Below are 14149 nucleotides of genomic sequence, written 5' to 3' on the forward strand. Positions count from 1 at the left end.
TTATGGAGCACCATTAAGAACCCATCACTTAGAGAGGATCATAACGTTGCCATTAAGACAAAAAATAAACTGGAAATGCCAGACCTCTGTCAGTTTAAAAGAGAGTTGAATGCTACCCTTCTACCCTCCAGCAAGCTTGTCATTTTCTAGATTTTTTAATCTCAATAATGAACATGTTCTATAAAATTATGTTAGAAAGTTAATTTAATCTTTTTTTTTTCCTGGATATTTTAAGAAAGTTTTTGGAGGAGTGTGTTCATATGTAGGTGTACAGCATATGAACTGTAAGATCCAAATTGAAGCCATAGAAAAAGATCAAGAACCAGCAATAGTGTGTGCAAGAGGATCTAGGAGGAAAAGGGTTAAAAGAATCCTCTCACTCAGGTACACTTAGCAGTTGGTCCCTTTTTGAAGTTAATCTGTTCATAATGAGTTAAATGTACCTACATGAATATGTCATGTAAGACATGCTTCTATTTTTGTAAGTAAAATTTATTTTTCTCATTACCACTGGAGTCAGATCACCTTTGTAATTTGTTTGAACAGTAGTTTCTCTTAACCAGGAAACGTGGAGGATTGGGGATACTGTGTAAAGCTTCTGTGCTTCCAAGGCAAACTGGTGTTTTTTTTTTACATTAAGCCCAACATGTAAGGGTCCAGAGTCTATCAAAAACTTAGATTAAGCTTAATGTTTAAAAAAGACTTAAAGTCTTTGATTAGCAGATCCCCTTGTCTTTTTGATCTTTAAAAATTCTCCATTGTTCTTCTCCACGTTGCTGTGATAAGGATGGCTCAATCAAGCAGATAACTGGAGATCCCAAAACTTACTGCTGAGAACTATAGAGGCTGGCTTAAAAGATTTCATATACTCCTAGAAGCAAAAGAGTGAAGTTCACAAATTCCTCAAGAGATATGTCACTATGGTGACTAACAAATTTGGAGGAAAGCCTAAAATGCTACAGTTAATGGTGGTGAATTTATATCACACATCACACACAAACCTTCTTGGCAGAGGAAAGCATCCTGCACAGGAAGTCAATGACCTTCACACCTGAGCAGAATGGCACCGCTGAAAGGAAACTGAGATCTTTACTGGAGATGAGCAAATGCAGGCTCATGGATACAGGCCTACCCAATAAATGGTGGTGCAAATCAATCTAGACTGCAAACTATCTCCAGAACAGACTGGAGAGCACATGTATACCTTACCAAATATGGCATGGCAAGATGCCAGACATGTGACACATTAGAGTATTGGGTGTTGGCAAAGTTTAAATGTGCAAAGGAAGTGGAGCACTATTTAGAGGAAAATAAGTGGGTTTATTAGAGAACAAACTGTTACAGAACACAGAGGAGTGAGAACCTTAACTGTCTAACCTAACTTCTGAATGAGGAGGAGGAGGAGATTGGATTTATACCCTGCCCTTCACTTGGAGTCTCAGAGCGGCTTACAAACTTCTTTCCCTTCCCCTCCCCACAACAGACACCCTGTGAAGTAGGTGGGGCTGAGAGAGCTCTGACAGAACTGTCCTTGAGAAAACAGCTCTGACAGAACTATGGCTTGCCCAGGGTCATCCAGCAGCTGCAAGTGGAGGAGTGGGGACCCAGATTAGAGTCTTCACACTTAACCACTACACCAAACTGGAGGAACAACAACAAAAGAAGCTCTGCAAGGAGCAGGAAGTCTCCAGAAGAGTCAATCAGGAGACATGAAGGACATACTTTGAAAATGTAGGAGATCCCTAATCTAACTATGCTAACTACCAGTCCTTCAGCTGTGCCCCTGTAGGGTGAGCTTCTGATCTTCTTCATAAGACTGCACTATAAACCTTATTCTAACATTTGGCAGCAAGGCATTTGAACCAGGGAGAAAAGACAAAAACTAGATCCCAGAACCAGTTAAAAAGTTTTTGTGGGGTATGACTCTGGAAGTAAGGGGTATAGAGTGCTGTACCCAGAAAAAGGTGAAGTCTATGTCAGGCATGTGATTCACTTTCATGAAAGTGGAACCAGTAGAAAAGGAACTGCATCATGTGACTCAGAAAAGGCAGATGACCAGTACAGGCCCATGGACCTTGAACCAGTGCATACTGATGAAACATCAGAGAAAGACACACAACCTGGGAATGCAGATTCCAAAGCAATCATTTTAGAGATTCAGAGCAGTACAATATGGGAAGAAGAAGCAAGTAAGAATGAGAAGACATGTAGACTGGACAGCTCTGTGACACCACATGAAAATCTAGAACCACACCTCCGATGTTCATCATGATCAAACAAAGGCATAACAGCCTCATGCTTATTCTACCTCAGAAGGTTCAGATGGTAACAACCGACCATGCATCTGGAAGGAAGGAGAACAGATGCCAGCAACTGAGGCCAGTAGGTGGAAGAAGACAGCAAAAGAGGAGATTTATGTTCAACACAAAAATAAAACATGGACTTTGACAAAGCTACCACCAGGAAAGAATCTTATTGGATGGAAGTGTGTATTTAAGGTAAACAAAATACAAATGGAAACGTGGAATGCTACAAAACAAGATTAGTTGCTAAAGGCTTCTCACAAAACTATGGTCAGGACTTTGTTTCACTACCAGTGCAAAGGTTTTACCATAGTACAATCAGAATACTTCTAAGCATAGCAGCATCCAAGAAGATATAGGCCAAACATCTAGACGTAAAGATCTGTACATGAAGCAGCCAGGTTTCATTGGGCCCAAACAACCAAATTTAGTCCACAAAAGGGACTGTATGGACTAAAACAGGCAGCACGTGCCTGGAACAAAAAATTGCACACAGTGCTCATAGCACAAGGCTTCAAGCAAGAATGGATTAATTTCTATACACTAAACACAAAGATGGGCATTGTACTTTTATTCTCACATACATTGACCACAGTTTGGTAGACTATAAATCCACAAGTGGGTACTTGTTTCTGTATGGAAGTGGACCAATCTCCTGGGACAGTAGAAAGCAAACTACAGTAAGTTTGTCTGCCACAGAGTCTGAATATATAGCATCTGCTGAACTATGCAGAGAACTGTTGTGGCTATAACTGTTACTAAAGGACTTTGGAGCGGATGAGCAAAAGCCAATTCAACTTAAAGAAGACAACCAGAGCTGCATTAAGATTTCTCAATCAGAAAAAAATGGCTGCACACACTAAGCACATTGGTGTGAAGTTTCAGTGTGTAACCTAACTGAGAAGGGCATAATACAGATGGAGTACTGTTCATCAGAAAAGATGGTGGCCAACATCCCAACCAAGCCTCTATCAAGAGACAGATCTGAAGAACTATGAGAAGTTGAAACTTAAGAACTCTTGAGGTTCCATCATGGCACTCCCCCCCCCCCATGAGATAGCGGCATTACTGGCTTCTTTTGCTACATTTCTCTGTTACTGGCTTTTAACCTGTTTTTAAGTGTTTTATGACCACGTTGCACACCATTCTGAGCCCGGCTTGCTGGAGGAGGGCAGTTGAAAAATTAAATTAAATAAACAAATGCAACATTAGAAACAGATTATGCTTTTGTAACTCTGCATGCAAGAGGATCTGGGAGGGAAAGGGTTAAGAGAATTCTCTCACTTGGGTACACTTGGCAGTTGGTCCCACCCTCTCACCGGTTAGAAGTTGTTTGCCTTCTGTTTCATCTTATACAGGACCTCAACTACTTCTCTCTCTCTTATGTGGGCTTGGAACTGTAACAAGTTAACCTTTTTGAAGTTTGTCTGCTCACAATAAGTTAAATATACCTACATGAATGTCATGTAAGACATGTTTCTATTTTTGTAAGTAAAATTTCTTTCTCTTGTTGCCATTGGAGTCAGATCATCTTTGTTGTACGCACAGCTTATGAAACACTTTGTACTCTGCCACTGACTAACAGGTTTAACTTAGACGGTGCACTTAACACTTCCATGGTGCATATCTTAAGTGACATTGATTATTCTAATCACAGTGACCGAAATCAATCATGAACATATATTCAGATATTCACTTTGGTTCATTGCTTAAATGCATTCTGGGTAAAATACTAAATGCTGACGGGCAATCATACTGCTTATGATTTTGCTTGTTCTGGCCAACTACAACTGTGCATATTCCTGATGTCATTTAGCCTACGTTTGATGAAGAACACACACCACTATGTACCCATATCTGCTACATTAGATACTTTTAGAATTTCATAGCCTGGGAAGAAGAAGGCCCATTGTTTAAACGAAGGAGGTACATTTTTGCTTGATAAAATCCAGCCCATAGGCCTGGGCCCAATCAGAACACTGTGACTGATATATGACAAAGTTTGATGGAACCAATAATTATGATTTATTTCTAAGTGTCATAAGGGGTATAAAATCTTATGTCTCCCATTGTAACCTTAGGGAGAGCTATGGGATCCAAAATCTTGTTGAACCCGTGCTTCCCTCCTTTATTAATAAAAGTTCTAGATCTGGTTCTCCTCTACAGGATTGTGGATTTCTGTCTAACATCTTTGTAAGCATTTTCCCTTAACCGGGAAATGTGGAGGGCTGGGGGTACGGCATAAAGCTTTTGTGCTTCCAAGGCAAATTATTATGTTTTAACATTAAACCCAATAGATAGCTCCTAATCTAAATGTTAGCATAGATACTGTAGGCTTCAAACAGAACTCAAACTAACCAAGGTGACAGATCAGCGTTTTTTCCAAGTTACTGACTGGCAATACAAGATGACAAATCTGAACAAATCCATGGCTAAAGATTCTTTTACAGAGCTAAAGTGATTCCATCTTTTAAAGCCATTTTCTAAAATAATCAAAATTATTTTTCAAAGAACTCTGCCTATTATGACAACGTAGGCTTGACTGGAGAATATGTTTTTATATGCCCATACAGAAAAGTTTATTTATTTATTTATTCTTTAGATTTGTATCCCGCCCTCCCCGGAGCCTCAGGGCGACTAGTAAGGAGGAACGCATGCCCATAACTGAAAATTATACCATTGTAAATTTTAAACAGTAGTCTTAAACGAAGTCCATTGGACCAATGCTCCCTCTAAGCTGTGGAGTCTTGTGAGCAAAAATTCTACTTTGTGAGCTACTGGCATTAAAGTTGTGAACGAGTGATTTGGCTACTGCATAAATTACGTTTGCTCTGGAGCCATCCTTCCTGAGCTTAGACAAAAATGTGTGAGCCAGAGGCTAAAAAACTGTGAGCTAGTTCACACTAACGCAGCTTAGAGGGAACACTGCATGGGACTGTGCTTTGTTTTTCATGCATGATTATATCATACAATCATGTGAAGAAGCTTAGATTTCCAATGAACTAAATAACTCTGAAATGTTAAACAAATACCAAATGACCCAGGTAAGTCTACTCATTTTAAATATATATATATTTGCCTTCAATATATATTGAAACTTAGGAGATCAAAAGAATTAAATTGATTATTATTACCCTACAATTCAAAGTGTGCACATTTCTAAGCCCAGCACCATTCACATATTTATATTTCTAAGCACAGCACAGCACAATATAGGCAATCATTTCTAACAATTATCTCAATGTGTAAGTAAAAAAAACTGCTTAGATATCCTCCATAAAGGAAGAATGTTAAACATTCTTAACTTTGATATATGACCAATATATGGAACAAATTTAATTTTTCAAAACAGAGGCAAAAGTCACCATCAATTAGAGTAATGAACAAAAGCTAGCTTTAAACAAGCATGCAGAAATTTGTAGTAAAATTAACCAAGATAACTCCGTAATTACAACATACAAAAATAGACTTAAAATATGTTATGCTTCTATTTAGAACCGAAACAAATATTTCCGTAAACACACAATATTCTCTTGTGTACAGGTAGGTATTTGATATTCAGAATTAATGGCTTGTGGAAAACATTTTGACTGAAGCAGGCCCTAAAAATTATCTGAACTTCGTTCAATACATTAAAAATAAAGCCTGAGAGGGTGATGACATCATACAGGCTGTAAAAACATCTTGCAGAAATGTTCTATAAGTATTTCCTCATGCTTCTACCCAACTTGGTTTTACAACGTATCTACTCATTTGCATACAATATCAAGTAGTTTAAATCTGTTTTTAAAATATTCAGCAAGAGCAGTAGGAAAAAATAGCTTATCCATTTGTAGTATGTGGTGCATTTTATGCTATGACACTGCAGCCTCTAAGGGTCAGATTAATTAAGATCAACAGCAGCTGCAGTGCAACGTGAGAAGCACACTGCCACAGTTCCCACCAGTCCAGCCCAATTACCTGCAGCATTCCAGCACTGGACAACTGACAACCTTCACAGTCTCTACCAGTCATTCATTCCCTCTGGACTACTGATAAACATTAAAAACAAACTAACCTCTTCTAAAGAAGGGTTGCTACGCCAACTGCACCTGCTGCAAACTGCAATGATGAGTCCCAGAGAGATGTTTGTCAGTTAGACCTCTACAGATGTTGTTTTAAGTTAAAGCAGAACTATGTCCAAAGATGGAAATGAGATGGCAATCAGGGAGGAAAGCCCTCCTTTTAACCCCAACCTTCACAATGTCTGCTTTCAAAATCTGCTGTCTGACAATACAGAAGCAATCCATCACTACAAACATTTGTTTATTTCCTAGCATAATTACATTAAAGACTAGTTTTAACAAATTCTTTGTTAAGACCTATTTGGCTGGAAAATTAATCATCAAAAGATGACATTCTTTTTCAAAATAAGGTTCACTTATTTCTGTCACTCTCTTAAAGCCAGAGTTTAATTTAAAAAAAATGAGGAGGTAAGTTGTATAAAGACTGTCTTGAAGGACTCCATTTGTTACACACTCAGAAACCACACCCATATTACTAAGGTATCTATAATTCTACTATTAATAAAGAGAAATGCCACTGGTGTAATTAGGTTTCAGGAACAACACTCATTTTCCCAAAGTTTCATTTTTAAAAAATTGTTTGCAATGTTTTCATCTTGTAAATACTGGTTGCTTTATTGTACAATTACTTTCATCCCACCATTGGAAAGTTATGAGGCAGTTTTAAATGCTGAAACTGAAAGCCGACCATAGATTATTTTTGCCTAACTTATAAGGATTCTTTCTTAATATGACTCATTCTTCCCATGCAGACATATCTTGCAATAGAGAAATTTAGATGTTAACCATGCAACAACATAAAGAACAACAACTATTCATAAACCATTTTATGTAAATGACAGGTAATGTATAAATCCCAGCTGTGAAGTACATTCTTCTTTCATTTACTGTCATTGTCAAATAAATTTGAACAGTAAAGTCTTCAAAAGATACAGGACAACTATTTATATTGCCAAACAATTGCACAGTTGGTATTCAGCTTGTAGACATTTTCTGGCTATACTCATTGACACTTTAGTCTCAAACACAGGTCAAATGAAGCAAATCCATACGTTTGTTACACAGAATCACACCTAATTAAGCTTCCCTTAGATTTGGCAGAAGGGTCTCATACTCAAGGAAAGAATAATCACTATATCTGGCATCAAAAAGAAATTTTCTTCACGTTGGATGATAGTTATTCTGGAATAATAGAATGTGACTTGGCTCACTTGCAGCAACTTCCTCATCCAACATAGTACACTACTTATGGAAATCCTGTCTAAATTGACTGAATATACTGCCTTGCAGCAGGTAATTGAACTGTGACTATTTTACCCCACCACTTCCTATAGTTTAAGACCACAATCCTATGTACTTATCTGGGAGTGTTTCTCAATTTACTTCTGAGTATGTCAGCAAAGAATCAGGCTGCTATAGTTCCTTCAATTGTAGCCTCCTGCGCAACAAGTATAGATTTAAGAGTATTATTATTTTATAACACTCAGTTTAAGATAAGCAATTCAGTTTTGAACACAATTTCCTCTTTTTCACGTTTTCTTCAACAGCTGTGAAATAAATCATCAAATCAACAAGGGACAAAACACATAAACATTAAAAGTTCTAAAAGGCAAAGAATGTGTTTAATGGAAACACTGCAGCCATCTCCCAAATTAAAAGAACACTATACACTACACCCACAGATCAAAATCAAAACTACTTAACCACAAAACTACCTAACTACCTAACCACAAAACTAATCAAAACTACCTACCTTGCCGAAATCAGATTTTTATAACTTCCATTTGAACTTTAAAATAGATCAAAATTTTAAAAATGAAAACAAAAAGTAACAAGAACTATGACAGCTGTGCAATTGAGAAGAATGCCTTCTAACAGCTGGTATTCAATACTTGGGCATTTAAAAGTAGAAAGCTATGAACTAAACTTTGGTTGCAAATGTAACAGGAGGTCCACAATTTTTAAAAATCTATATAGATTTTTTAAAAATCTATATGGCAAAACTATTTTAAAAATTTGTTTCAAATCTCATAAGTTAAAATATCAGCAATACTATATAGAGCAACACAACCTATGAGAAGGTTCTCATACCATGCAAAACTAAAACATAGGTTCAGAGATGTCCTCTCCCTTTCACATAAATGACATCCTCACTCCAACACATCCTCTGGCATCTAAAGCTGCCAACTGGCACATATTCACACTTAAGTATTTATAGTGTAAACAATACAAATAAAACCCTAATGTAAGAATGGATATAGTAGGAAGATTATAACAAATAAATTAGGAAAGAGACACAGTAAATTACTCAATTGTAAGAAGGGGACAAATTGTATATGACAGTCTCATAATTTACATGAGGCTGAGTTTTCCTGCATTGCAAAACCCCTCTTAAAGGTTCTGCTTTCAACCATTTTGAGAATATGAATTTAAGTAGAAAGAAAACAAAAAAGACCACATGCACTAAAAAGCATGTCTATGTATATAATTTTTCATATAAAATTGTTATTCAATATAATTACACTTCTGCATACAAGTGTATCAGGAATTAAAATCAAACAAGTTCCAATATCACTTCAGAAAGTAAAAGAGTTGAGCTCTGCTTCCTCTCTCACTAGCTTTCTTATCTTTAGAAATACCTCCCCCCCAAAAAGTCAGTGGTATTTACTCAAAGAAGATGTGCTACATAAAATACCCATTAATTCATGTTTTATTAAAGTGAAACATTGTCCAGAAATACACATAGATGGCAGTTTTCAAAACAACATTCGGTAGAAATCACAAGCACAGACCGTATGCAGGGGCGAAGTATCAATGTACTTTACAGGAAACAAGAACATGTAATCAGTCCATCACCTGCAGTTACCCTATTCCACCAAGAGTGTTACTGCACATTCAACATCAAAGTTCCACAACTACATCAACATTCTTATTTACAAAGAATTACAAAAGAATATCAGCTGCATAAATAGCTAATGATTACGCTTTAAAAAACAATACATGTCCGGATAGATAATGTTCCTTCTTAACAGTCAATTTTCTTTAAACTATAGGTTAAATGCACTTTGATAGCATGAACACAAGTAAATTAATCTGAAAATGTGTGCTAAATTTGTCAACACCACCTAATGAAAAACAACACTGTTTTCTCTACAGATGTAAATAATATTATTTATATTACTAATAATTTATGTTCTTTCTATATCAGAGTTACATTTTTCTGTAGTTTAGAAAGATCTGTATAAACATGATACTTTCCACTTTATTCTGCATAAACTGCCAATAAAATGTTTAATTAGCTACTACTGACTATAAAATAAATATACAAATGTGCCGAGTTTAGAGCCCCAGAGTTAATTCTTACAATCTTACAATCAGTTGGAAATTTTACATTTACAAAATATCAGTGTCTATACAAATTTGAAACTAATCTAAAATTAGCATTGTTCAGATTAAGACTTCAGGGGGAATATGTACTGGAAGAAATCCAAGTGCCATCAGTTAGAAGAATGCTAAGAGCTCCAAAAATTCCTCACGCTCATGAACAAACACAAACAGAAACACTAACTAGCACCAATAAAGAGTGACTATCTCACATCTGTCCATGTCTTAACAGGTAGCAGTCTGGTAAAATGTATGTCCACATCATTTGCTTGCTAAGAAATGATCAGTAGTGTAGCTTGATGTACAAAATGGGTCTCAGTATCTAAACTGAGGATTAGTTTACACCTGTTACAGTCAAACTGTACAACTTCTCTTTCACACTGGCATTTCCTTCAGAGGAACCTATTTACATCACTGAACACAATGTTGCATATTGTCTAATTTTTAAATTCAGAGTCAGAGAAAACTTGAAAAATGTATTTGTAAGACTGAAAAGTCAAAGAACTTAGTGCCAATTTCTGTCAGAAAAGATAAAAACCTATAGCCTTGCTTCATCCTATCACTAAATAACAAAACACCATAATTTCATATTTGCATTATCCATCATATTCAACCACTCCCCCCCCCCATAATCTTCACACATTCAAATAGGGCCCCCTGTTCCGCTACTGCCTGTAAATTCCGTTTGCTATTGGAGTTGTAATTCCATCATCATTTTTACAATCATGGTTTTGTAAATTCTCATAAAACTATGGGTTATGGCAGCTACCCTATATATACACCAGTCGCCATGTTATTTACACCTTTAAAAATGTAAGTTGTCTCATAAATGCTTTAAGCACTGTTTCAAGAAAAAGACACCATTTACAAAACTAGTGCACTTTACATGTAATCTCACCTCCATTACTTGTAATGTGGACACTGTCTACCTCTTTAGCAGAAACATCACAAGACGATAGGAAACTGAATTGGACCCACTTCTGAATCTAAGACAGAGTGGTGAAAAGTGACTTTCCAAATACTCTTGCTCTGATCATGATCATGCCACACTCTTTATCGTTCTCCCTCCCCCTCACAAAATTCAGTCATCTGTCTAAATACAGTCAACAAATGTAAAGCAGTTTGCTTTTACTACTGGGGGGACAAGGGAGTAGGCCATCTCAGTGCAGAGCTACAACTGTCATTCAGACTTACAAAATCAAAGTACCATCACATTTTTATCAATAATGGTTCATTCCTGCTTTCTGCATAAATGACACACTTTAATTTAGAGTAGACAATCAGTACCTGTACAAATACACAAAAACCTTATTCAGAATGCTACTTCTGTATACTAAAAATCACCATAAAGACCATACCTGAATTACATACCCTTCTAAAGGTATATAATTTAAAATATTTTGTTGCTTGTATACAAATACAGAATTCATTCTTATTTCCAAGCGAAACTACAAGTATTGTTTTACAATAGATTTTTCCTATGACAATTGCGATATACACATAGAATCAGGGAAACATCTGATGAGAGGCACTTGGTCTCTTTATTCCACAGTAAGGCAAGCGAACAAAGCAATGAAGCAGAAAGAAAGAACATAATGGATTTAAGGTAAATGGCCTGTTCTATAAAGAACACACTGTGGTTTTACTTAATTAGCTTAATTGTCATAACAATGACTTTTAAAACTTCAAAAAATACTTCTTAATGCCAGCTGTCAAGATTGGTTTCTTAAAATATTGCTTGCAATATGAACAAAATGCTCAGAAAATACAGGCATAATGGCATTATCCTACTGATTTCCCCCCCCATCATAATTAAGAGATCGCTTCCTATTAATTTTTTTAAAAAATATCAAGACCAGTATATTCCACCCACCCACATTACGTTTTAATGTTTATTTTACTATTTAATAATGCAACTGAATGAAATGGAAAGCCAATACTGTTCATTTATAAAGGTATGCTGTTTAATTATACAGAGATATGGATATATTACCCTAGGGATTTAACAAATCTTCTAAATCTTGCACCTACCTGGGTAAAAATCTTTGGATTTAGAGAGCTTGATGGTAGCCCCAGTCTCTTTCTGCAACTGAACAATTGTCTGTCCTCCCTTCCCAATTATAGATCCAGCCGCATAACTAGGTATGAGGACCTTTAGAAAATATTGGCCGTCCTCTGAAAAAATTGAAATATAGAAGATTAATTACTACCTAAAATGTCATTCTTCATCAAGCCTCCAAAAATATGCTTTGAATTGTGTAAGCAGTAGTATACAAACATGCGTAACTAGTTGCACCAGCACCTTCATATCTGCTCTGAAATGATGAATCTAATAAACTGCCTTTAATTTTGTGGCGCTGTGGGAAGAGATGACCCAGTTCAAGTTTAATTTTGTGTGTGAAATTGTTCTAATTCCAGCACTAGTTATTATGATACAATACGATGAACTGATGCCTTCAAAGAGGAATATAGCTTTCACGAGAATTTGGCCAACAATTTCGACTTTCCCTAAAATTGAGCAAACATTATTTACAAAAAAGAAAGAACTGTTAGTTGCAAAAAGCTATTTTTCTCAATCAGAAAATAGCCACTGGTCTGTATTCCTCATAAGAATACTCATTCTCCCCACAAATTATCCCAAAGAGGTGAGATCTTGTTCAGAGGGATTTTAGTTACTACCAGGGGAAAACCTTCAATGCAACACAGATACAGCCATTTGCTTAAATAAACCTGATGTATTTCTTTAACACTTCTTAGATACCACTGATCTGTTAAGCTCATAAACTAAAGGACATTAAGAAGAATTTTTTTTCTCAGATGAAAGGAAGCTGAAGTCATGTATACACTTAAAAGGTGACAGCTAGTGTTAAGTTGCCCAATGCTAGAGGTGAGAAAAATATAGAGCTAGAACTGGGAAGGCAAATGCTATGAATGAATGAATGAATGAATAAAAATTTCTTAACAATCTAACAGTTGTACTCCCTTCACCAGAACAGGTCTACTACCATCAATGATGTGGAGCTTTTGAGGAACCAGCTTTGAAAGGTCTTTATGTAAAGACAAAAAAAAACCCAGAAACATTTTAAGCCCTCTTTATTTAAAACAAAAAAACAACAACCCCCATTTTGGACATCACAGTTTAGATTAAAATAGCATCTTTAGAGAAGTTCGCATTTATAAAGGAACAGGTTCAGAGCCATATCACTTTCGCTGAGAGTCAATGTCCCAGCTAGCACAGGTGTGCCCCCCAACACATTATACAAACAGTTAAATACATCAGCTATCTAGTTCTGCTGTTTGTTAATGCTGGATGAATAAATTCACCTCTGCCTCGGTGCATTGTTATGAAGACTCCAGTGCAAATGAATAGAGGAGATGCTGGTCCCGTTATAACTCATCTCATCCAGGAAGAGCAGGATGTTAACTAACAAGTCACCGCACTAAGACAGGCAACTCCCGCCCTCCCTCCGCAAACCTCTCTCTGACACACACACGCGCGCGCACACATCCCATCACCGTGACCCAACCCCAGGAAGAACAAATCTGTGCAACATTTTCCACTGAAACGGAAAGCGGTGCCAGGAAATGGCCAAGATTTTGTAAAGTCTACCTGGCAACTCACAAAAGAAAACAATCATAAGCAAAGGGGGCTGGTGGAAAGTGCCTTTTTTTTTCCCCGGCCGCCATTTATCCATTTAGTTTCTCCAATTGTGAAATGTGAGCACAGGGGATGGCGAAAGAGCAGCTCTGGGCTTCGCAGCGCCGGAGGAGAGTCAAGACTGAGCAGCCCCCAGCCAAGACGAAAATCTGAAAATTAAAATAAAACTGTGCTGCTAGATGCTTGCAAAGCGACGCCATTTTGATGAATGATAACATTAGAGAAATAAAGAATGTTTGGGGAAAGGCAATGCGGGTGAGGTGAAGCGAGGTGAGGAGAGGAAGAGAAACGGGCAGGTAGGCGAGGGGAAGGTGGGTGTGGGATGGGGGGGAGGAGGAGGAGGAAGAGGAGGAGGGAAAACCCACCGCCCGTGTTGGTCCTCTTGGTGCTGCCGGCTTCGGGGGGAGCTTCAAGTGGTCTTTTCCGGGAGTCCGGCGGGTCCAAGTCTATGGGCACCCCGGTGTGGGTCCCGTTCTGCTGGATGGGAGCTGCCGCCATCATGTTTGCTGCCGCCGCTGCTGCTGGAAAGATAACTGGCTTCTCCCTTCAGGGGTGGGGGGAGCAGGGAGGGGGAGGAGGAAAGGGGGCTCGTCCCGCTTTTTCCACCCCCTTCTCTCTTTCAAAATAATCTGGGAAATGAAAACCCCAAAGGATGCTGCTTTTTGTGGGGGGGGGGGAGCGCGAGCGACTTATTTATCTGGCACCGGTGAAAGTGGGGGGGGGGGGGGAAAAAAAGAAGA

At 37.6% G+C, this 14149-nt stretch overlaps 1 protein-coding gene across 1 annotated transcript in view; it reads right to left on the reverse strand.

The window, feature by feature from the left end:
• NOVA1 (neuro-oncological ventral antigen 1) overlaps positions 1-14050 on the reverse strand; it is a 252898-nt gene extending 238848 nt beyond the window's left edge. Inside the window, exons 1-2 of the mRNA XM_015408106.1 lie at positions 13775-14050; positions 11783-11926 (exon numbers count right to left, since the gene is read on the reverse strand). Coding sequence (XP_015263592.1) covers positions 11783-11926; positions 13775-13910 — 280 coding nt within the window. The 5' untranslated portion in view covers positions 13911-14050. The remainder of the gene's footprint in view (positions 1-11782; positions 11927-13774) is intronic.
• Between the last annotated feature and the right edge of the window lie 99 nt (positions 14051-14149).

This window comes from Gekko japonicus, unplaced genomic scaffold (assembly GCF_001447785.1).
Source record: "Gekko japonicus isolate JY-2015 unplaced genomic scaffold, Gekko_japonicus_V1.1 scaffold61, whole genome shotgun sequence".
Classification (NCBI taxonomy): domain Eukaryota; kingdom Metazoa; phylum Chordata; class Lepidosauria; order Squamata; family Gekkonidae; genus Gekko; species Gekko japonicus.